Raw genomic sequence first — 23,411 nt, forward strand, 5'->3', positions numbered from 1 at the left:
AACCTCTGGGTACCAGGGCATGCACAAGATACACACACACACACACACACACACACACACACACACACACACACCAACCACATCTGTGCAGGCAAAACACTCAAACATAAAAAAATAAAATGTTTAAAGTGTGATAAACATGTGCTATTGCAGATTTGGGGAGCTTCGCGCATCAGGAGACGAACCTTTCCTGGACGGCTTCTTTGAAAATGGGCAGGATAATAATTGATTTCTGTATGGCAGGAAGGTTAGATGAGATAATCCATTAAAGTGCTCAGCCTGGGGTTGGTAATAGGAAAGTGTCCCTCAAGTACAGGCTTTTGCTGTCAGCTTCCTGGTGGCTGCTGGACCCTTGATCCTAGGTATTGCCTTCACTTTTCTTTGTAGCTCTTAGTCTGCTACTTATAAAGTCACTTAGGGTTATCTGTTCATGTCTGACTACCCAGGCCCTGTGCAATGACTTATAAAGTCACTTATGATTATCTGTTCATGTCTGACTACCCAGGCCCTGTGCAAAGTAGACATTCTGTAAATAATGAACATATGAATGAACGAATGAATGAATGAATGAATGAATACTACTTCATGTCTGAGCCTCCATTTCTTCATCTGCAAAATGGGGGTTATTAATAGCCCCTACCTCACAGGATTGGTATGAAGAATTAAATGAAGCAATGCCTGGACAGCTTCCAGCCCAGTGCCTGGCGTGCAGTGGGTGCTCACTAAACCTGAGCTGCGGTGGTCCTTTCCAGGCGCTGTCCACATCCCAAGGCCTGGGCTCAGGCCGAAGTTGCTCCACAACATCCCCAGCTGACAGCCAGCGATTGGCCGAGTCCCCAAGCACGGGGGCCCTCTGTTTACCAGGTCAGACATGAGGGGCCTAGGGTGGCATCTGGAAAGGGGTGGGGCCGTGTGCGAGTAGCAGGGGTGGGGTGTGGACCCTAAATCATGCGGAGCATTCAGATCTGTTACGTGTCTTGTTGCCCACAGAGATACCCAGTGTGACAGCCCAGGCGGCAGAGCCGAGGGTGAGTGCACCTTGGGGAATGGGGATGAGAAGGGAAGATGCTGTGCCTAATGGGTCAGTTTTACGTGACGTGGTCATCTTGTCCACGACAGGGATGCTATCCTCTCTGACCCTATAGCCTATAGAAGGGGTCATGAGGAGTTTACTGTGTATACCTGATTGGAGACCTGCAAGCAGTTGGGGCTTGGGCCAGGGGCTGGAACATAGAGGGGCAATGGAACTGTAGAGAATGGTCCAGGGGCTGAATAGGATATGGGAAACGGAAGATGCTCAGGGAAGGACCTCCTGTCTCTCCTTTCCTGGCAGGTTCTGGTCCCGGCTTCTCGCACCCTCATGTCAGCCCCGGCCCCGCCCGGCGGCCCTCGGAGGACAAGGTCAGGATGCGTGTGAAGCCCCAGGGCCTGGTGGTGACTTCCAGTGCCGTGTGTAGCTCTCCTGACTACCTCCGAGAGCCCAAGTACTACCCCGGTGGTCCCCCAACCCCCCGGCCCTTGCTTCCCACCCGGCCCCCTGCCAGCCCACCTGACAAGGCCTTTTCCACCCACACCTTCTCTGAGAACCCACGCCCACCCCCACGCCGGGACCCCAGTACCCGGCGTCCACCAGTCCTTGCCAAAGGAGACGACCTGCTACCCCCTCGGGCAGCCCGGCCTGTCCCCCAGGCCCTCTGCCCCACACCGGCCCCAGACAGCAACTCCCTCCGCCACTGGGACAACGGCCGTGTGAACCTGCGTCCAGTGGTGCAGCTGATTGACATCATGAAGGACCTGACACGGCTGTCCCAGGACCTGCAGCACAGTGGTGTGCATCTGGACTGTGGTGGGCTGAGACTGAGCCGCCCACCCGCTCCACCACCCGGCGACCTACAGTACAGCTTCTTCTCCTCACCCAGCCTGGCCAACAGCATCCGCAGCCCCGAGGAACGTGTCACCCCTCACGCCAAGGCAGAGCGGCCCAGCCACCCCCTCTATGAACCTGAGCCCGAGCCCAGGGATAGTCCCCAGCCTGGCCAAGGCCATGGTCCTGGAGCCGCAGCCACGGCCACTGGTCTTCCCCCAGAGCCGGAGCCCGATGGGCCTGATTACTCGGAGCTGGCAGATGCGGATATCCTCAGTGAACTGGCCTCCCTAACTTGTCCTGAGGCCCAGCTCCTGGAGGCTCAGGCCCTGGAGCCTCCGTCGCCGCAACCGGAACCGCAGCTCCTGGACCCCCAGCCCCGCTTCTTAGACCCACAGGCGCTAGAGCCTCTAGGGGAAGGTCTGGAGCTACCACCCCTGCAGCCTCTTGCTGATCCTCTGGGGCTGCCGAGCCTGACTCTGCAGGCCCTAGATACCCTACCCGACTCCCTGGAATCCCAGCTCCTTGACCCCCAGGCCCTCGACCCCCTGCCCAAGTTGCTCGATGTTCCTGGGCGACGTCTAGAGCCCCAGCAGTCCCTGGGGCACTGCCCACTGGCTGAGCCCTTACGCCTGGACTTGTGCTCGCCTCACGGTCCCCCTGGGCCTGAGGGCCACCCCAAGTACGCCTTGAGGCGCACCGATAGGCCAAAGATCCTATGTCGCCGGCGGAAAGCCGGCAGGGGGCGGAAGGTAGACTCAGGACCTGAAGGCCGCCTGCTTCCCCTGCCCATGCCCACGGGGCTGGCAGCTGCCCTGGTTGAGCCCCCACCGCTGCCACCACCCCCACCACCTCCCGCTCTGTCAGGCCCAGGCCCAGTTCCCGAGCTGGAGCCAGAGTCTTCTCAAACCCCAGTGATCCCCACCCGCAAAGGCAAGTGCAGGGGCGTGCGGCGCATGGTGGTGAAGATGGCCAAGATCCCTGTGTCACTGGGGCGGAGGAATAAGACCACCTACAAAGTCTCTTCCTTGAGCAGCAGTCTGAGTGTGGAAGGCAAAGAGCTGGGCTTGCGAGTGTCGACAGAGCCCACCCCATTGCTGAAGATGAAAAACAATGGCCGGAACGTGGTGGTGGTCTTCCCACCAGGCGAGATGCCTATCATTCTCAAGCGGAAGCGCGGCCGCCCTCCCAAGAACCTGCTGCTGGGTCCCGGCAAGCCCAAAGAGCCGACCGTGGTCGCTGCTGAGGCTGCCACGGTGGCGGCGGCCACCCTGGCCATGCCCGAGGTGAAGAAACGCAGGAGGCGAAAACAGAAGCTGGCGTCTCCGCAGCCGTCGTACGCGGCGGACGCCAATGACAGCAAGGCCGAGTACTCTGACGTCCTTGCCAAGCTGGCCTTTCTGAACCGCCAGAGCCAGTGTGCCGGGAGGTGCTCGCCACCCCGCTGCTGGACACCCAGTGAGCCCGAGTCCGTGCACCAGGCCCCAGACACCCAGAGCATCTCTCACTTCCTGCATCGCGTGCAGGGCTTCCGGAGGCGGGGAGGCAAAACGGGAGGCTTTGGAGGCAGGGGCGGAGGCCATGCAGCCAAGGCAGCCCGCTGTTCCTTTAGTGACTTCTTTGAGGGCATTGGCAAGAAAAAGAAGGTGGTGGCAGTGGCGGCCGCTGGGGTGGTGGGTCCCGGTCTCACCGAGTTGGGGCATCCACGCAAACGGGGCCGAGGGGAGGTAGATGCTGTCACCGGGAAGCCCAAGCGCAAGAGGCGGTCCCGGAAGAATGGGACTCTGTTCCCAGAGCAGGGGCCCAGTGGCCCAGGCTTTGGGGAGGCAGGTGCCGAGTGGGCTGGGGACAAGGGTGGTGGCTGGGCCCCTCACCACGGGCACCCAGGAGGGCAAGCTGGCCGAAACTGTGGGTTCCAAGGGACTGAGGCCCGGGCTTTTGCCTCCACTGGACTGGAGAGTGGAGCTTCAGGCCGCGGCAGCTACTATGCGGGTGCACCCTCGGGCCAGACCGAGCTCAGCCAGGAGCGCCAAAACCTCTTCACTGGCTATTTTCGCTCCCTGCTCGACTCGGATGACTCCTCTGACCTCTTGGACTTCGCCCTCTCAGCCTCTCGCCCCGAGTCCCGGAAGGCATCGGGCACCTATGCGGGGCCTCCCTCCGGTGGGCTGCCTGCCCAGCGGGGGCTCGCCACCTTCCCAAGCCGGGGAGCCAAGGCTAGCCCGGTGGCCGTGGGCAGCAGTGGAGCTGGGGCAGACCCCTCCTTCCAGCCCGTCCTGCCCTCCCGCCAGACCTTCCCACCAGGTCGGGCAGCGAGCTACGGGATAACCCCAGCCACTTCAGACTGCCGGGCGGCGGAGACCTTCCCCAAGCTGGCTCCCCCTCCTTCAGCCGTGGCCCGCTCACCGACGACCCACCCGCCTGCCAACACCTACCCGCCTCAGTACGGTGGCTATGGGGCAGGACAAAGCGTGTTTGCCCCAGCCAAGCCTTTTTCGGGCCAGGACTGTGCTAACAGCAAAGACTGCAGCTTTGCCTACAGCAGCGGGAACAGCCTTCCTGCCTCGCCCAGCAGCGCCCACAGCGCTGGCTACGCCCCGCCGCCTACTGGGGGTCCCTGCCTGCCACCCAGCAAGGCGTCCTTCTTCAACAGCTCCGAGGGGGGCCCCTTCTCCGGGTCGGCCCCCACACCCTTGCGCTGTGACAGTCGGGCCAGCACCGTCTCCCCCGGTGGCTACATGGTGCCCAAGGGCACCACGGCTTCTGCAGCCTCTGCCGCCTCCTCCTCTTCCTCCTCCTTTCAGCCCTCACCCGAGAACTGTCGGCAGTTTGTGGGGTCTTCTCAGTGGCCTTTCCGGCAGGGGTATGGAGGCCTGGACTGGGCCTCGGAGGCCTTTAGTCAGCTCTACAATCCCAATTTTGACTGCCACGTCAGCGAGCCCAACGTGATCTTGGACATCTCGAACTACACGCCGCAGAAGGTGAAGCAGCAGACCGCCGTGTCCGAGACCTTCTCCGAGTCGTCCTCCGACAGCACCCAGTTCAATCAACCCGTTGGCGGTGGTGGTTTCCGGCGTGCCAACAGCGAGGCCTCGAGCAGCGAGGGCCAGTCCAGCTTGTCCAGCCTGGAGAAGCTCATGATGGACTGGAATGAAGCCTCGTCTGCTCCCGGTTACAACTGGAACCAGAGTGTCCTCTTTCAGAGCAGCTCCAAGCCCGGCCGCGGACGGCGGAAGAAGGTGGACTTGTTTGAGGCCTCGCATCTGGGCTTTTCAACATCTGCCTCGGCCACTGCCTCTGGCTACCCGTCCAAACGGAGCACCGGGCCCCGGCAGCCGCGGGGTGGCCGGGGTAGCGGGGCCTGCTCCGCCAAGAAGGAACGAGGTGGTACAGCGGCTAAAGCCAAGTTCATCCCCAAGCCACAGCCAGTCAATCCACTGTTCCAGGACAGCCCAGACCTTGGCCTGGACTATTACAGCGGAGATAGCAGCATGTCGCCACTGCCCTCCCAGTCAAGAGCCTTTGGCGTGGGAGAACGAGACCCCTGCGACTTCATGGGACCCTACTCCATGAATCCGTCTACGCCTTCCGACGGCACTTTTGGCCAAGGCTTCCACTGTGACTCTCCCAGCCTCGGCGCTCCCGAGCTTGATGGCAAGCATTTCCCACCACTGGCCCACCCACCCACAGTGTTCGATGCTGGCCTGCAGAAGGCGTACTCACCCACCTGTTCGCCCACGCTCGGCTTCAAGGAAGAGCTGCGGCCACCGCCTACGAAGCTGACTGCCTGTGAGCCCCTCAAGCACGGTCTTCAGGGGGCTAGCCTGAGCCATGCAGCCCAGGCCCACCTGAGCTGCCGGGACCTGCCTCTGGGCCAGCCTCACTATGATTCCCCTAGCTGCAAGGGTACAGCCTATTGGTACCCACCGGGTTCAGCTGCCCGTAGCCCGCCTTATGAGGGCAAGGTGGGTTCAGGGCTGCTGGCTGACTTCCTGGGCAGGACGGAGGCTGTATGCCTCAGTGCCCCTCACCTGGCTAGCCCACCGGCCACGCCCAAGGCCGACAAGGAGCCACTGGAGATGGCCCGGCCGCCGGGTCCACCCCGTGGCCCTGCTGCAGCCACTGCTGGCTATGGCTGCCCGCTCCTTAGTGACTTAACCCTGTCCCCTGTGCCAAGGGACTCGCTGCTGCCCCTGCAGGACACTGCCTACAGGTATCCAGGCTTTATGCCACAGGCACATCCTGGCCTGGGTGGGGGCCCTAAGAGTGGCTTCCTGGGGCCCATGGCGGAACCTCACCCCGAGGACACATTCACCGTCACCTCCCTGTAGTGCCAACTGAAGTGCCGACTGGACCACGAGGTTTTGTTCCTGGGTGAGTCTGGGGGATGTGGGCACAGAGGGCAGAAACCCGGGGGGGGGGGGTAGGGAGCGGGGGTGAGGATGCTTGGTCAGGGGGAGAGCTGTTTGATGAGAGGGAGGGTGGGGGGCCAGGACTGGCCAGCAGGAAGGAAGGACTCGAGAGTAGAAGGTGAGGAGCTTGTGTGGGGAACCCAGTAGAATATTCAGAAGTCCTGGTCATTGGAGTGGTAGAACCATAAATTGGGTAAGACCAAGCGTTCGCCCCCCTCATTCTTGCCTGGGTAGGAAACACCACTTCCCTCTTCTGAAAGAGGGCATTTGCCTCACCCTGGAGGAAGGACAGAGTGGGCCAGTCATCCACTCAGGGCTCTCTATGCTCCTTTGGTGTAGTCAGTTTGCTTGGCAAGAACTTCACAAAATGGCCCATAGGATTCTCTCTCTTGTCCTTTTATCCTCAAAGGCCTTTCTTAAAGATTGAGATAGGGACTCACTGACCTTACACTCACAGGTAGGCCACCTGCCCTGCCCCCTCAGTGCTGGGATTAAAGATGGGTGTCACCACGCCCAGACTCTCCTTAGGCTTGATGTTGGGTCCGTGTGGTCAGGCCCCCGTGGGGACAAAGACAGAGGTGTGCAGAACAGTGTCATTTCTGCCCCAGGAAACTGTGACCTGTCCAGGTAGAGAAACCAGTCCCTTTCCTCAAGCCAAATGCTTCTCCAGAGTTCAATTAAGTAGTCTGAGACACTTGGCCATTATTCCCGTCAGGTGCTATGCCTTCGTGGTTGAAGTCTGCTTTAGTATTTTCAGGAAAATAAAAGGCGGAAAATGTTGCCATATAACGGAAGAGAATCATGGGGTTAGAAGAATTATCTTCTTTTACAACAGTTTATTTCAAAGGACAGCCACAGCTAGACCCACTCGGGGCAAGAGATCTGCCACGGGATGGGCCAGATGTGGCCGTTGGCAGTGGAGGAGCTGGAGCTTGACTAAAGCCCTGGTCACTCCTGCTGCCCCAAAGCCTCCTGGGTGTTTTGCTTCCTGGTGGACTAGCCTGTCATCCCTGCTCTGGAGAGGCCATTCGAGGCCAGGGTGACTCAGGGTCCTGAAGCAGAGTCAGTGGAAACTTATGACCCCCCCCACTTTGCCAGCCCCCAGCTGCCCTGGTGCCTGAGGGTGGCAAAGAGCCATTATGAGAACCAGGAGGCCCCCGGGGAACATCAGTCCTCGGTTGCCTCGGTTGAACACCAGCTTGATACATGTTGAGCTCGTGCCCTTTCCTGGCCTCTGTTTCCCCATCTGTTTGAGAAAACTGACTTCAGTAACCTTGGGCTCTCACAGGTCTGTATGGCAGAGGCAATGCCTCAGGTTTTTTTTGGGGGGGAGGGGAGCAGTGTTTTTTCCTTCCTAATGAAGCCGGGCGAAGATTAAAATGGCCTTCCGTTCCCGGTGCATCTCACTGCAAGTAGCAGGGCCGCAGATCCGAAGCAGGCCAGGGAGAAGCTGCTTAGGGTTTAAAATGTCAAACTCTTGATCCTCCTCACCGGAGGGGAGATGTCTCATGGATAATCCAGAAATGTGAAATAATCCCAAAACCGTTCCTCCCAGACTCTGGGATGGAAAATGAATGTGTGGGGGCTGGGTGTTTGGGCAGGTCACAGCTCAGTGCAGTGCATAATGGAACCACCCAGTGAGGCTTGAATGCGGGAGGAGCTGGGATACCATCCAGCCCCACATTCTAGCCTGTTCCCCACCCAGCACTGGGAGTTAGCAGGGACACATGCAGTTCCAGAGACATCTGTGCAGCCCTCCCCACGTATCAGGCATCGGAAGCACCACAGACGAGGCGCTTGCTCCTTAGAGAGGGCCTCCGGTGCCAGAGAAAGACACTAAACCCAGAATGGCCCAGAATGGCCCAGAGCACTTGGTGGTCAGAGCCATGGGGAAGGGTGGCGCAAGGCCCACTGGGAGCTTGTGAGAGCCTGCAACAGGCTGCCCAGACCAGCTTACAGCGGCTACCAGCAAGATGCAGGGCCTAGCTGTTGGATGGGGAAGACCATTCTGGGCAGAGGGGACAGCAAGCAGGGTGTACCCTCCTGAGGAGGGGAGGAACTCGGCTCTGAAGAGCTGACGGATGAGCTAAGCAAGGGCCAGGCAGGCAGAACCAGATCCTGTAAGACACCGCAAGGAATTTGAATCATTCCAAGATGGACGGGGAGCCACAGAAGGCTGTGCCACAGCGAACCCGGGCAAGTGTTGAAAGGAGGGAGACCCGAGCAGCCAGCCATGATGGTGGCTTGGACTAAGGTGGTCTGGGTGGTTTCCCCTCCTTAGTTAGGATAGCATACAAGCACCTCCGTGGAGGACGGCCCTCTCGTGCCAATGGTGAGAGTGAGAAAGGTCGGGGGATGCGGAGAGGAGAGTGGCGAGGAAGTACGATTAGTAGAGGGCGTCCCATTGTCCAGAGAAGGCTTGAGCAGAGAATGACGTGCTCACTCCCAACAGGTAGTGAGCAGCGTTAGTGCTGGGCGCTGGGAAGCCGTAATTCAGTTCAGCTGCTCATCTTGAGCCCTTTCCCACTAACCCCGTGTGGCAGGCGCTGGGGAGACAAAGCCGACATGGCTCCTGTGTGGAGATCAGCATCTGTCCCAGGAAGTTAAAACAAGCACACAGAGAACCTGGAGACACCGGGTAGGACATGGCAGGTGCCCAGAGTCAGGGAGAAGCAAAGAGTGCATCGGAAGTCATTCCTCTGTACACGTCCATGTTGTCCCTTTGTGTGACACTACCCCAGGGACTGCTCACAGCACCTTGGGCAGAGAGTATGTTCCTGGCTTTCGCTGGAGAAGTAAGGAAGCAGGCACAATCAAGATCTGCCCAGGAATCTGTAGTTTATAAAACATGGAGCCATCCCTGGCTTTCAAAGCTTGCCACATGTGGGTGGCTGCTCGTCACCCACATGTCCGGCTCCTCGGCCCCCTGGTTCCGCAGCTGCAAAATGATGGGTGACATTAGGTGAACCTATGGTTCTTTAGGGGGCTGAGTTTTGTTTTAGGGGACCAGGAGTTGTTTTTGTGAGACAAGGTCTTGCTATGTTGTAGCCCTGGCTGACTTGGAACTTGCTTCCTCCTGCCCCAGCCCTGTGAGGGCTGGAGTTACAGGCTTGTATGTACCACTGTATCCAGCAGGTCTAGCGTTTTAGATGAATTTTGTGGATGTGTGGTAAGAAGCTGCACTTGAGCTTGAAGAAGAGACGACATGATGTGGAGCTAGGGAAGGCCACTGCAGGCAGTGGGGACCAAGGGCAGAGGCAGGTGTCATCCCCGGGAGAGCTGGGGAATGAAAGGTCAGAGGAGACAGCAAGGAATGTGTGTCCTGAGTGCTGTCGCTGATAGCAAGTTAGGGACAGGTCAAAGGAGGGGGGCCTCGGGCCCATACAGGCATCTTCTCAGGTCCCTTAAATGAAAAGCAGAGCTAGACAAACTGGCTCTATATTGGGACCCTTGAACCAAAGATCAACCACAGCAGCCCCCGGGAACAGAGGTGAGCAGGTGGGAAGGGCCCGCATATATCCAGGAATCTCTAATCCTTCCCCCCTCCCTACCAGCTAGCTCTTGGCTCTAAAACTGAGGCCAAGAGAAATGTCACAGGTCCTCCCAGGTTACACCAGCTGGGACCTGACGGGAACAGGAGGCAGTTTCCAAGGCCACCATCCAGCCAGGGTCAGCAGGCATGCCCAGGCCTGGGCCAGGCCCGGCTGCTCTGGGCTTTGTCTCTCTGAGTCTTGAATCCTTAAGAGGTCACTTGATCTTGCCTCTGGCTCTGAGCAAGAGGCCTCATGTCAGGGCTCAGCCAGCCCTGCCCTGCTTCCTCTGAGCTCCAGGTTTTCTCCCTTTTCTGAGGTCATCCTTCTGGTCTGCTTGCCTTCCCTGCAGCCATGTTTAGGCCATGCCTTCTTGTTCAGAGGCCCCACTTCTTGGAAATACCATCTCTCTATGAGCATACCTTCCGCTGCTCCTGCTCTCCCTGCACCCCACATCCTTGGTAAAAGCAGAGCCCCAAAACTGGCAGGCAGTGGCTAGGAGTGCACGTTTGTGGTCACACATAGGCCCCTGAGGTGGTTCCGTCCCTTACCAGCTAGGTGATCTGGTGACTCACGTAACCTGGTGAGTCACATCATCTCTATCTCTTGTAAGAATTAAGGGGATTGACATGTAAAGCCCTTAGCCCTGGCCTGGCCCACAGGAAAGCACCTACTTGGTGGCTGGTAGATGGGTGGATGAATACCTTCCCACAGTCTGAATTCTGGGTCCCCAGTTCAAGCTGTGTGAGTCATCCATCTCCAGCCCCTGTTCCTGACCTTTGCTTGACCTTTGCTCCTGCCCTCCTACAGGGGTCTTGTATTCTGCTGTGGGCCTGGAGCATTTGGAAACCTTGAGATTTCCCTGGGGCTGGAGGTGGAGCTGAGTGTGAGGAGTGCTTGGCCTGTTGTGCACATGACAGAACTCGGGGATGAGGGACAGGCTAATCGAGGTGCTCTTTGTGTTAGCCACGGGGCTGAGTCCTCCTGGAGAGAGGTGGAGACACAGGGATGAAGTAAGCTCTACTCCAAGGACCTTCCAAACAGCCGGGTCAGCTAGAATCCTGTCCACACAATCTGCAGTCTCTTCCCAGACACAAAGCCCCCGAGAAGCCTTCCTTAGAACTTGAGAGCGTTTGCCCTGGGTAGCTCGGTCTGTCGTGTCCCTGCTGTCTTTGGTGCCATTGTGCCTGGGCTGGGGACGTAGATGAAATCTGTTGTGTCCAGTCCACATGAACTTGCAGCCCACTCTGCACTGGCCAGTACCCCGTGCCCCAGACACCACTGACCCACAGGCCTAATGGGCTTGTTTCAACCTCTACTCGAGTACCATGTCCAGGGGAGGTACCACAACTCCTCCAGCAGGAGCGAGGGTCCTCTCTGCCAGCCCTTTGGAGCTACATAAGGAAGGCAGCAGGGCCTTCCTGGAGGCTGGAAATGATCCTAACAAATGAGAGACTTCAGCAGCTAGAGCCCTGCTCAGCCACCTGGGTCTCCGGCCCACCCCCGCCCCAGTCCGTTCTGCCCATGGTGGCCGCCAGAGTGCTGGTCGTTCAGCATTTTTAGATGCACGATGTCTGGAGCCCCTAAAATATTTATTGGATGGATTGATTAGAGCGCATCTGCTCTTGCAGCCCCGTGCTTCACACCTTTTGATTGTATCCTTCCTCTCCAGCCTTCTTGTCTACAGAATACAAGCCTAACGGCCCGGTATGGCGCAGAAGCTCTTCAGGCTTCTGTCCGGGCACCCGCCCGTTTTTCAGCCCCACCTCACACGCAGGCAGAGTCGGGAGGGAACATCAGAGAGGTCTCTGCAGAAGGTGCCCTTCGCTTTGCCCTGGCCTGGGTTGCCCTCTCCTATCCACTGTGGTCTCCCACCTGTCACTGCCAGTCTCTCCCTCAGGCGTCACCTCCTTCGAGAAGTGTTCCGTGATCCTTCCCAGGCACAATCAATCTCCAGCTCTTTATGCATCCTTGACAGCCCTTTCCGGGAATGTCCCCAGCATACCATCAATTCTTTTAGGCTAGTTACTCATCTTTGCATTGTCTCCCCGACTCCAGTATCTCACCATTTTGGGTGTATTTCAGGTGTGTGTGTGTGTACGTGTACATCAAGTGTGTGGAGGTCAGAGGACAACTTTTAGGGGTCCCTTCTCTTCTTTCACCATGTAGGTTCTGGGCATCAAGCTTAGGACATCAAGGTTAGCAGTTAATGCGTCCCCCACCCCACCCCCAGCCATCTTGGGGTGTGTGTGTGTGTGTGTGTGTGTGTGTGTGTGTGTGTGTGTGTGTGTGAAAAATAAGCTAATACACTGGAAGAACTAGGAGAAGAAAGGTCAGCTGAGCATGGTGGTTGGTGCATGCCCTCAATTCCAGCAGCACTCAGGAGGCAGAAGCATGTGGACTCTGATTTCCAGACCAACCAGGGCTACAAAGAGACCCTGTCTTCACAAAAGAACAGGATGAGGAGTGAAGGTTCCCAAATCTTCAGGAAGTAATCCTAAAAGTGGTGCGTAAACGCACGGGTGTGTCAGTGAACCTGTCAACTCTCAGGACCAGGTGGCTTTCGGAGGGAGGCCTCCAAGCAGTGGGACTCCTCCTAGGAGCGACAGAAACACTGAGTGACAGAACAGAGTGACTCTTGGGGAGCACCAACTCCATCATCCTTGCCTTTGGCATCCGCTTTGGCTGCGTGTCTACATCATCAATGACGCCTGTCCTTACATAGGACATTCCTTGCAGGGAGGGTAGAGAGAGACATGTGTACGTGTAAAGGTGTACAAATGCGGGTATGGGGATGAGGACTTGTTCTCTTGGGACAAGATGGAATGGGAAATGGGAGGCGTAGTCACAGCAGATTGGTGGGCGTCTACAGGTAAGAAGCCCATGTGGTCCCACTAGCAAGTATGGTAGGTCTCGGTGTCCGGGAGCAGAGGAGGCTTCCAGAGCCCAAGTTCAAGGCACAGATTTTCAAAAGTAGAGGAGCTGCCTCATACCCGTGGCCTCTTTGGTTCCAGTTGGGAACCTCCTGTGACCCTTCACTGACCCCCTAGTGGTATTTCTGCCTATCAGGTGTAGTTTGAGCCCCACAGAAATACCTTGTACATCGAGGTACCTCATAGGCCTGATAACCTGAAAATGCCAGAGAAGTAGCTTAGTCTTCATGCAGTTGGTTTGTCCTTTGACCCCTCGTGTCCGGGACACCTAAAGATCTCTCTCGTCACCTGATCAAACTCTTTGCAGAAGGAAAAGTGAGGCCTACAGAGGGGAGGGCCTCCCTCCCTGTCTTCTCCCTTGTGTGACACTGAAATCCTCTTCTGGAGGCAGACTGGGGGAAGTGGAGGTCACGTCTGAGCACACACCCTAGCAGGAAGTGGATGTGAATCATGGTTGCTCAGTGGAGGCAGGAGTGTACGCTCTGTTTCTAGGGAGAATGGCCCTCTCTGGGCAGCCTGGTGTCTGTATCATCTCTAGCACTTTGAATCTCTGCCCAGGCAAAGACCACTGAAGTCCCTGGCACCTCAGTTGCTAAAACCGCTAGAGTGTGAGGATGCAGGTAATGAATGTGACTCTGAGACTCCTCATGGAGGCACAAAAGGTTGCACCTTAGTAAAAAGTGGTCAGTGTCCTGGGGTCGGGCACATACTGGAACCCAGGGCTCAGAGGTACCACACACAGGTCTGTGCTCCAGAAGAACAGAGTGGAGAACAGCAAGTGCACTGGTAGCTATGGCAACAAGGCATTCTAAGGAGGCATCCTAGAGGTGTGTGAGAGAGAGCTGAGCTGGGCACCCTGACATGCTGACCAGCCTTAGATCAGTCATGGTGGTGTCATTCAGTCGTCCACACACATGCGCCATCCATCCCAGCACGCTGAGCTCTGTACTCGGTGGTAAATTTAGAGCTGCAGCCTTCCCTCCCAGACTGGACTGAGTGCTCCTCCTCTTCCTGAGCCCCACAGGGCTTCCCTTGGCACAACCATCTACCTGCATGGAGATTGCCGGGATAGGATCTGTCTGCTTTGCTCCCCACTCGGCAGGCTTCTAGGTGATCCAGACCTATTCTGTTCTCTGCCGTGTTCCTAGTCCCTGAGCTGGGCTGCATGGCACCTTAGTGCTTGGTTCAGTTTTCAGAGAGCTGAGCCTAGCTAGGTCTGTGTTCTATTCAGTATAGCGTTCTCCCTTCACCAAGAACACCCCCAGCCTGTGATTCTCCCCCACCCACCAGCCTCCCCCAGATTCTGCCTGAGCCCCTGGCTGGCCAAGTCCCGGAAGCTGGGAGGGCGGTGGGAGGGGAGGTAAGGTGCTCTGGGTAGCTTAGCAGAGGGTGAGAAAGCCCTCCTGCTGCCTGGCCGCAGGCACCATGGGAAGGTTCTGGCAGGAACCGCCTGCTGGGCTGAGATCACCATGGAGACCTGGCTTGCAGAGGGTCACTGGCAGTGGCTAAGGGCTGGTGGGGGTGGGAGTGAAGGGGATTTATGCAGGATGTGTGCGCTGGGCCTTTAAGGGGAGCAGGCAGAACTGGGGTTCATCACTGTCATCGTGCCAAGTCGTTTGCAGCAGCCCACCCGCTCTCTCCAGTAGTTCCCCAGAAGAACTTGGCAACTGTCCTTCACCTGCAGTGAAGCCAGCCTCTGGACTGAGGCTTCTCCGGTGCCTGCTAAACCTGGCACCCCACATCCCGAAGTCCCTTCCCTTCATCCCTGCAATGGGTCGTGCTCGTCACCCTGACTGCAGAGAGCTGACGTTCATCCCCGCAGCACCCCTGCTCCTTTGCCGCTTAGCACCCCAACTGTGATACATCTGCCACCTCACAGGCACCCTGGCTCACCTCCCCCCCACCCCCACCCCGTACCCCTTACTGTGGTACAGATCTAGTGTCCCGAGCCCTCAGCCTCCCTCATGCTTCTGGCCTAATCATCAAGATGGGGTACTCCCTTTTCCCTGCAGGAGCCCACCTGGTATCCCTGGCTCTCTGGGGTGTCCTGGCAAATCCAGCCAGAGGACAAAAGTCATCCCTGGGGCTGATTGCCCAGCAGACAGCAGCTGAGGCCGAGTGGAATGCCAATGTGGCCCTGTTGGAGAGGAATGCTAAGAAAGTCCAAAGGGAATGGGGCTTTCTGTCGCCGCCTGGTTCCTGGTGCCGTGTGGGAGGACAGGTGGCACCCAGAGGCGACCTAGGAGGCGGTTAGCACCCCAGCCCTATCCCTGATCCTGGAGGACATAGTCTCACACTTGGCGGTGGGAAGCCAGAATCCCAGCCCCCTGAGAGGCAGGCAGTCTAGTGGCCCACGGTTCTGGGAATGCCCTAAGCTGGCCCTGTCTTGGCTATCTCTTCCCTTACAGCTACAGAGCTGTAGGTCTGGCGGGGAGGCGGGCAGGCTGGTGGTCTGGATAGAGAAGATAAGTTCCACACGTGTGATCCTGCACACATGATCAGAGCTGTCTAGCAAGAGAAGGTACCGTAGCGGCCATGGGGACTAGGGAGTTTCCAGGCTTCAGGAAGGCAGTGTTCACACCAAACACAGATGGCATTGTGTTGGATGATTTCTTTATTCCTTCATCCAGGCTGACTTCCTCATCACCTCATCTCTCCTAGGAGCAGAACGGATGAGCGGGGCTGGGAAGGGGGGGTGGATTTAAAAGAAATAGAAGCAGTGTTCCACACCTGTGTGGTACTGAGCTGAGGCGCTGCCCTGGTCCCTCTTTCCAACCATGGAGGTTAGAGGCATCACCAAGCAAGCTCAGTAGTACAACATTTGGAAACGGAGGTTTAGAGAGCCCATCTGGCCCCAGGAAAATAATAAAAGTGACAATTAATTTTAATGTATGACACATTTGTGTTCAACCTTTCTCTGGCTTAAACGCTGGATCCAGCCACAAACCTAGAGGGTGGTCCCCGCTCTTCTCCTTTGACTTGCTCTTTAAAATGGGGTCTCCTGGCTCCTGCCTCTACCTTGTGAGCACTAGGGTGACAGGCTACAGCCACACCTGCTTTGTGCCATGCTGGGAATCAAACCCAGGGCTTCATACGTGTTAGGCAAACACTCTACTAAATGAAATATGTCCCGTGTCTGTTTGGTGGTGTGCGGCAGTCTGGATGCAGCCTAGGTTAACCTCAGACTCAAGAACTTCCTCTCTTAGTCTCCTAAAGTGTTGGAATTACGGGTGTGAGCACCATGTCTGGCTTTCTAGTACCCCTTTCACACTAATGAGTAAAGTAAGCTGGGTGCCATGGCAGGTGCCTTTAAATCTTAGTACCTGGGAAGCAAAGGCAAGTGGATCTCCTAAGTTCAAGGCCAACCAGAGTTCTATGATGAGGCCCTGACATCCTGCTTGGGACCCTGACACCCTTTCAGCTCATCTTTCTTTCTTTTTCTTTTTCTTTTTTTGTTTGTTTTGTTTAGAGTTTTTTTGAGGCAGGGTTTCTCTGTAGCTCAGGCTATCCTGGAACTCATTGTGGACCAGATAGGCCTCGAACTCACAGAGATCCATCTGCTTGTCCGGCCCATCTTTCACTCTTGGTATGATCTTGGGCATTTACAAATGGAGAAGCCACCTGTAATTACAGTTCTCAGGAGGCTAAGGCAGGAGAATCAGGAACTCAAGCTAGCCTTGGCACACAGTGAGTTTGAGGCTAACCTAGACTACATGAGACTGAACAAAAGTACCACCAAATTAGGACACAGCTTGGAGAAGACAAGGCAGAGCCCCAGAGTCACACGGGGGGCCTGCCTGGAGAAGGACCAGTGTTAGCTTCTCCAGAATGTTGGTGGGAACTGAGCCAAGCCTCTTTTTAGCCCCCCTGGCCCTGGAGTTCAGTGTCTGTCTGCTGCTAACTTCTGCCTCTTCTTTTGTGTCTCTTCGCAGCTTTCAGAAAACCAATGCCAAGACCCCTCCCAGCGTCCACATCGTCCTCTGGCAGGAGCGCCTGCCCCTCTGCCTCCCCCCTGCCCTTTGCACCCCCTGCAGCCCCATGTCCCACCCCCCACCCCTCCTTGCCCATCTCCTCCACGCAGAAGCCGAAGGTGAGCCCATTCTGCACAAAACCAGCAATTGTAAATACTTTTTAAAATGTACAAAACTTAAAGACAAAACACAGTTTTAGAAAAAGACAAAAAAAAAAGAGAGAGAGAGCGAGAGAGCGAGAGCGCGCGTGTGCAAGAGGTTGCGAGCGGGGCCTCGAGGTGTCCAGAGCCCCTGCAAGTGTGCACTGAGAAATTTATCTACAGGTTGTTTGACAAAATGAACAATATCCTATTTATTGTATATACTGTTTTATTATAAATTGTGGATTGTATATTGCATTCTGTAAACCTGCTGTGGTCCCGTGGTGTGCAAATTCGCATGGTGGGGGGGAGGGAGAACCTCTTTTGGGAGCTTTTTTTTTTCCTTTTTTTTTTCTTTTTCACTCTTTTGGGTTTTATCTTCTGTTGTTGTTGTTGTTTTCTGTTGGCAGGACACACCCAAAGATCCAAGTTTGTATTAAAAAGAAATGAAAAAAAGCAAAAAAAAAAAAAAAAAAAAAAACAACGTTGTGTCTTGTAAAACAGAGTATGTGAGGGTTGATGGCCTGGACAGGGATACAGCTGGGCCTTGTTTCCAGCCTTTGGTCCTCCAGAGAGGTTGAAATACCAAGTGTGTTCTGTATTCCCTACCTCTGAGTTAGCCCATTTGCCTGATATCTGGGTGCCCCCCCCCAAGACTCTGTGCCTCTCCTACCTCTTAAGCACCTCTACCCTACTCTCTAGAGCTTTAAAGATGTCTTTATTTTATTTATGTGTATGAATGTTTTGGCTGCATGTATGTATGTGCACGGCATGTGTGCTTGGTGCCCTTCAAGGTCAAAAAAGGGCATGGGATCCTCTGGAATTCGAGTTATAGACAGTTATAACCTACCTGCCTTGTGGATGCTGGGACTGAAACCCAGGTCCTCTGCAAGAGCAGTAAGTGTTCTCAACTGCACAACCATTGCTCCGCATTCCCCCTATTGCTGTCCTAAATCCTTGGCCTCCATCCTCTTCCTCTAGATTCCCTCATTTCACCCCAGGTCCCAGGGCAGCACCCCAAGTCTATTCGTTTGACCTGTCTCCCTGGCCGCTAGGTCTCTGGCTTCTATGGTGTCTCCAAGATGCTAATATTGAATTTATTTTATTGAGGTAGAGTGTCTCTATGTAGCCCCAGCTATCCTGGAGATTGCTGTGTACCCCAGGCTGGCCTTGAACTCAGAGATCTGCCTGCCTTCCCCTCCCAAACGCTGGGATTACAGGCATGTGCCGCACCCAGCAACATCAGTCTCTGAAACACAAACCTTCGGACTAGAGTACATGACTTCCTTCCATGACTGGAGTAGCCCCTGCGTGTATCTTCCTCCCCAGGTCCGGAGTCTACCCTATCTCCCCCCCACACCCCCTCATTTACTATGACGTACCTATCTGCTTTTGTATAACCTAAGGTTTCCTTCATCCTGAATTCTAAATGCTAGCCGTATGTTTCCTTCCAGCGTTGGTTAACGGAAGAACTAACCAGATTACTTCTTACTCCCTGACCAGGGCCGCCTGGCTCTCCATTTCCTTCATTCCACAATGTCCACTTTGGCCTGGTCTTCAGGGTTTTCAGGAGCATGTTTTCCCGTGACCCACTTGACCTTGAAGCTCTGCTGAGTGTGACTTCCCTGTCCCTCTTCCTCAGTGACACTCAAGAGTGATGCCAGGCTGTGTTCCATGTGGCTTAGCCTTCCTGCTGCTAGCAGCAAGGTTCATGCCTTGGGGTCATCAGGAGAACTCACTGAGAGGCAAGCATGCCCCCACCTTCCGGATACCCCTGCCTGAAAGAGGCAGAAGGATTCACAGGTCACAGTCCCTGAAAACTGCATCCTCTGCTGGATGTAAAAGCCATCTGCTACCCAGCCCCCTCCACACATCCTCAAGATGCAGACCTTGGCCTAGCCTTCCTGCCTGCTGTGGGGAGACACCACCACTCAAGCTGACAGGCCCCTGTGGAGCTGGAAGTGGGGGCAGGAAGCAGGAAGACCTGCTGAGAGGTCAGGTCAGGGAAGGGGCTTTCCAAAGGAGAAAGCTTTTCAAAAGCCACACCTAGGGTGGCAACAGAAAAAATGAGTGATTTCCAAAGCAAGAGAGATGTACAAAGGCCAGAGGTGGGAGAGGGTGGCAGGAGGCAGAAGTCCCACCTAGGTGGGCCTAACTTCAGTAGACAGGACATGTGCTTGCGAGAGCCGAGTGGAAGCGCTCTGACAAGGGCCCTCTGGAGTGGAGAGGAAATTGGTAGAAAGGGGCTGGGCATCAGAAAAAACCGTGGGGCTGTGGGGCAGCGGGGGTGCCTTGTTTGAGTAGTTCAGTGACAAAATGCTGGCATAGCAGGCCCAAGCCCTAGGTTCAATTCCCCACTCCCCAACAAAAAACCAAAATCACCCCCAGGACTGCTGGGATAGACCAACCCCAAAGAAGCCCGCTTGCTGCCTGAAGAGAGAAAATGCATGTGTTTAGTGGCTGCTGAGGGCCTGAAAGGGGAGTCTAGCCAGGTGGAGCTGGCAGGGGCTGGGGGCTGGGCTGAGCTGGCATCTCTGGCAGTCAGGGTTCAGTTAGAGGGTAAGGCCTGGTGGGGGTTGCTGAGGGCTCAGAGGGGGAGGTGCTGGGGGGGATTATACAATGGAGGGGGCTTGCAGCTCCACACAAGATGGATCTCAAGGGGAGGAAGGCAGTGAAAGGCAGCATAAGCTGTAACTGAAGGAGCTGGGGTGGGGAGACCGGTGAAGGAAGAAGGAGTTGAGAACAGGGAGGAGGCTCCTTGGCTTGGAGGGAGCAGGGCCCCGAGAAGGGGCTTGCTGAGGACCTCGTGCTCCCTGAGAGGAGAAGGGGACACGAGAGAAGGGTGTCCCGAGGGGGTAGGGTAGTTCAGTGGTAGGGCTCTTGCCTTGCTTACACAAGCCCTGATCACCAGTACAACAAAAAGTAGTGTCCGGGAGGAAGGGGGGATGAGCCGCCTCCGGGGCTCTGCTGGGCGCTGAGGGTGAGGACTCCAAGTGTGTTTCGGAGACCAGACTTTAGCTCTGGGGCTGGAAAGATTTTCAGGCCCTAGGATCCCTGAGGGAAGGACAAGAGACTCTGCCCAGGTAAGTGAGGTAGTGATGGAGGTCATCCTGTTTTGTTCTATTTTCAGAGGTTGGAGCTTCACCACGGCCAAGGTATCACACCCAATTCCAGAATGCATCAAAACCACATGGTTCCTACCTGGGCCTGATGGTGCTGGCCTTTAGTCCCAGCCACTTGGGAGGATGAGACAGGAGGATCTTAGGTTCAAGGCCTAGGCTAGAAAGTGAATTCAGAGCCAAATGGGCAGCTGAGCAATACTGACTTAAAAAAAAAAAAAAGAGGTGGTGGGGTGCTGCCAGGATGACTTACCAGTGAAGATATGCTTGGTGGCAAGCCTGACTACCTGAGCTCTCGTTCTGGAACCCACGTGGAGAAACTTATTCCCATGAGTTGTCCTCTGGCTTCCACAAACACACGGTGGTATAAATAGGGGCCGGGGAAGTAACTCAGTCTAAAATGCTTGCCACCTAAGCATGAAGACCCAAGTTTCATCTCCAGAACACATTTGGGGAGGTGGGGGGGCGGATCTGGGCATAGTGGTACATGCTTGTCATCCCAGCACTAAGGAGATGGAGACAGGGACAACCTTGGGGCTTGCTCACCAGCCAGTCAGGCCTACTTGGTGAGTTCCAGGCCATTGAGAGATCCTGTCTCCAAAACAAGATGGATAGTGCCTGCAGAGAGACACCTGAAGTTGATGCCTGGCCTCTAGAGGCCCATTCGCAAGTGTGTGCCCACGTGAATGTACAAAGTTAGAAGAGGGTTGGGAATATAATATAGCTCAGGGGTAGAGTGCCTGGCAAGATGGCCTGCATTCAATATCCAGCACCAAGTAAAACAATAGAGACGGTGCCTACGTGGTTACCATTGCTAACACTTCTCCAGGGTGTCCATTCTTCAAGGGAATCTGAAATCGAGAAAAGATCCGTCATTTATAGATGACAAGACAGGTTCTCAGTGACTTGTCCCTGGAGTGACTTGTCCAAGGTCATATGGACAATGGCAGAAGTAGATCAGCCTGAAGACTGATTCTAAGTCTTTGCTTTTTTTGTACAGACTGCATGAAAAACCAAATCTGAGCCGGGAGTTGGTGGCGCACGCCTTTAATCCCAACACTCGGGAGACAGAGCCAGGCGGATCTCTGTGAGTTCGAGGCCAGCCTGGGCTACCAAGTGAGCTCCAGGAAAGGTGCAAAGCTACACAGAGAAACCCTGTCTCGAAAAAACCAAAAAAAAAAAAAAAAAAAAAAAAAAAAAACAAATCTGTTCAGCACAGGGGACATAGAAGATCACAGTGCTTAGCATGCACGGGGCCAGGGTTTGATCCATAGCATGGGGAGGGGCTACAAATTAGCCGGGCGGTGGTGGCGCACGCCTTTAATCCCAGCACTCGGGAGGCTGAGGCAGGCAGATCTTTGTGAGGTCGAGGCCAGCCTGGTCTACAGAGAGAGATCCAGGAAAGGCGCAAAGCTACACAGAGAAACCCTGTCTCGACAAACAAAAAAACAAAAACAAAAAAAGCTACAAATTAGTCCAGTCTATAGTAAAAGGTTTTAGGCCAAGATACAGCTGATGAGCTGATAAAATTAGAGTGTGTGTGTGTGTGTGTGTGTGCATGTCCGCTTTTCTGAGCACTTTACACATATACACACGGTTTCCACAACAGTGCCCTGAGGTTTTACTGTCACTGTATCCCATCTTACATACAGGAAGTTCAAGTACAGGGTGGGGTATATATACCTCAGCCAGAGAGCGCTTGCCTAGGAGCATGCACGAGGCCATGGGTTCAATAACAATCACTTGAAAATAATGTTAGGGTTAGGTATGTATCTCAGTTATCGTAGTGTTTCCCTTGCATGTGTGAAACCCTAGTGCAGTCGCCTACACCACATAAACAAGGTGTGGTGACATGGTCCTCGGATGCATAGGGAGTTCAAGGTCAGCCCAGGTAATGTGGTCATGGAAAAGAAAAAAAAGAAACCCAAGCCAGGGAGGTGGCTCAGTAGGTAAACGCCTCTGCCACCAAGGCTGACAGCCGAAGCTCGGTCCCCAGGACCCACACGGTAGAAGGAAAGCCGACTCCTGCAAGTTGTCCTCTGACACCTTGGTAAGAACGTACATGCACAAGAAACCCTCAAGTGCAGGTACGGAATTTGCCAAGGCCAACCAGTAACTGGTGACACCAGAATTGAGCAATCTAGTGGTTCAGGAGTCTACAATTCACTGTACCATTGTTAAAAGTGAAAACCCAGCAGCTGGGGTCTTACTCATTAGTAGAATGCTTGCCTAGCCAAAGCAAGGCCCTGAGTTCAATCTCCAGCATGAAAGAAGAGGCCCCCAAACGGCTTTAATTGGACCTCTCAAGCCTGTATCACAGTTCTCCAATCTACCCACTCAGATCGGTGGTTCTTGACCATGTCTGAGAGAAGCCACACAGAGAACATCAAAATGTTGATGCCTGTGCCCCATGATGGAGGGGCTGGTCCATAATACTAGCACTGAGGCGGTTAATGTACTAATGGCTCAGAGGTTAAGAGCACTGACTGCTCTTGCAGAGGACCTGGGTTCAATTCCCAGCACCCACATGGCAGCTCACACCTGTCTGAACTCCAGTTCCAGGAGATCAGACACCCTCACACAGATATGCATGCAGGCAAAACACCAATGTACATAAAGAAAATAAATCATTAAAAAAAAAAAACTAGCACTGAGGAGGTAAGAGCCAAGATGATATCAAGTTCGAGACCACCCTGGACTGTGAGTGAGATCCTGTTTTTTTTTTTTGTTTTTCAATAAATAACAAAAAATGCTGGTGGTGGTCAAAACTTGGGGTGGGGTCTGGGTATGGGTTTTCTTTTTTTAAAGCTCCTCGAGTATTCTCAGTGTGTAGCCAGAGTTGATAGTCTCTAGGCTAGCTACTGTACTGAGCATTTACACATGTATCCACCTGTGCACACACACCCATACTTAATATGTATTCCTAAGTGTGTCTACGGTGTTTTTCCTGTGTGTACACGGCAGTGGTCCAAAGCATCCTTCACTCTTGCGTTCCCAGACACTGGCCCAGGAGTCATTATATTTGGTGTTGTCTCTTCCTGTGAATGGTGGGGGTTTGGAACCCCATGAGGATTGACTGGCAGAGCTTTGGACATGAGAGATTTGCTCTTGTGGCTGTGTTCTGCCCGTTGTACAGATGTGAAGAACAGGATGTTGTGGTGCAGAGGCAGGTGAATCTGTCCCTAATTCGAGGGCAGCCTGGTCTATATAGCGAGCTCCAGGCCAGCCAATGCTACATAGTAAGACCCTGTCACAAAGCACACAAACAGATGTGATAAAGAGAGGCACTCTTATAGTGCGTGCCTGGGTTTGGCTGACTGGCTATGTGGTGTGTGTGTGTGTGTGGGTGTGTGTGTGTGTGTGTGTGTGTGTGAAGGTGTGCATAATCCAGACCCTGTAAAATGTGGATAGTGGGGAGGAGTGATAGGAAAGATCTATGCAT

The 23,411-nt window shown here is 54.9% G+C and overlaps 1 protein-coding gene across 6 annotated transcripts in view; it reads left to right on the top strand.

Annotated features, from left to right (window-relative positions):
• Window positions 1-17,117, top strand: part of Ahdc1 (AT-hook DNA binding motif containing 1) — a 66,764-nt gene extending 49,647 nt beyond the window's left edge. For 5 of the 6 annotated variants that reach the window (XM_076565330.1, XM_076565335.1, XM_076565333.1 and 2 more), the window contains 4 exons: window positions 753-864; window positions 991-1,028; window positions 1,334-6,238; window positions 16,672-17,117. In XM_076565330.1, the coding sequence (XP_076421445.1) occupies window positions 1,408-6,195 (4,788 nt within the window). In that variant the 5' untranslated portion in view covers window positions 753-864; window positions 991-1,028; window positions 1,334-1,407 and the 3' untranslated portion in view covers window positions 6,196-6,238; window positions 16,672-17,117. Of the gene's footprint in view, window positions 1-647; window positions 865-990; window positions 1,029-1,333; window positions 6,239-16,671 lie in introns of all 6 variants that reach the window. The other variant, XM_076565331.1, reaches the window with a different exon arrangement.
• The last annotated feature ends 6,294 nt before the right edge of the window (window positions 17,118-23,411 follow it).

The sequence above is a fragment of the Peromyscus maniculatus genome, chromosome 2 (assembly GCF_049852395.1).
Source record: "Peromyscus maniculatus bairdii isolate BWxNUB_F1_BW_parent chromosome 2, HU_Pman_BW_mat_3.1, whole genome shotgun sequence".
Taxonomy (NCBI): domain Eukaryota; kingdom Metazoa; phylum Chordata; class Mammalia; order Rodentia; family Cricetidae; genus Peromyscus; species Peromyscus maniculatus.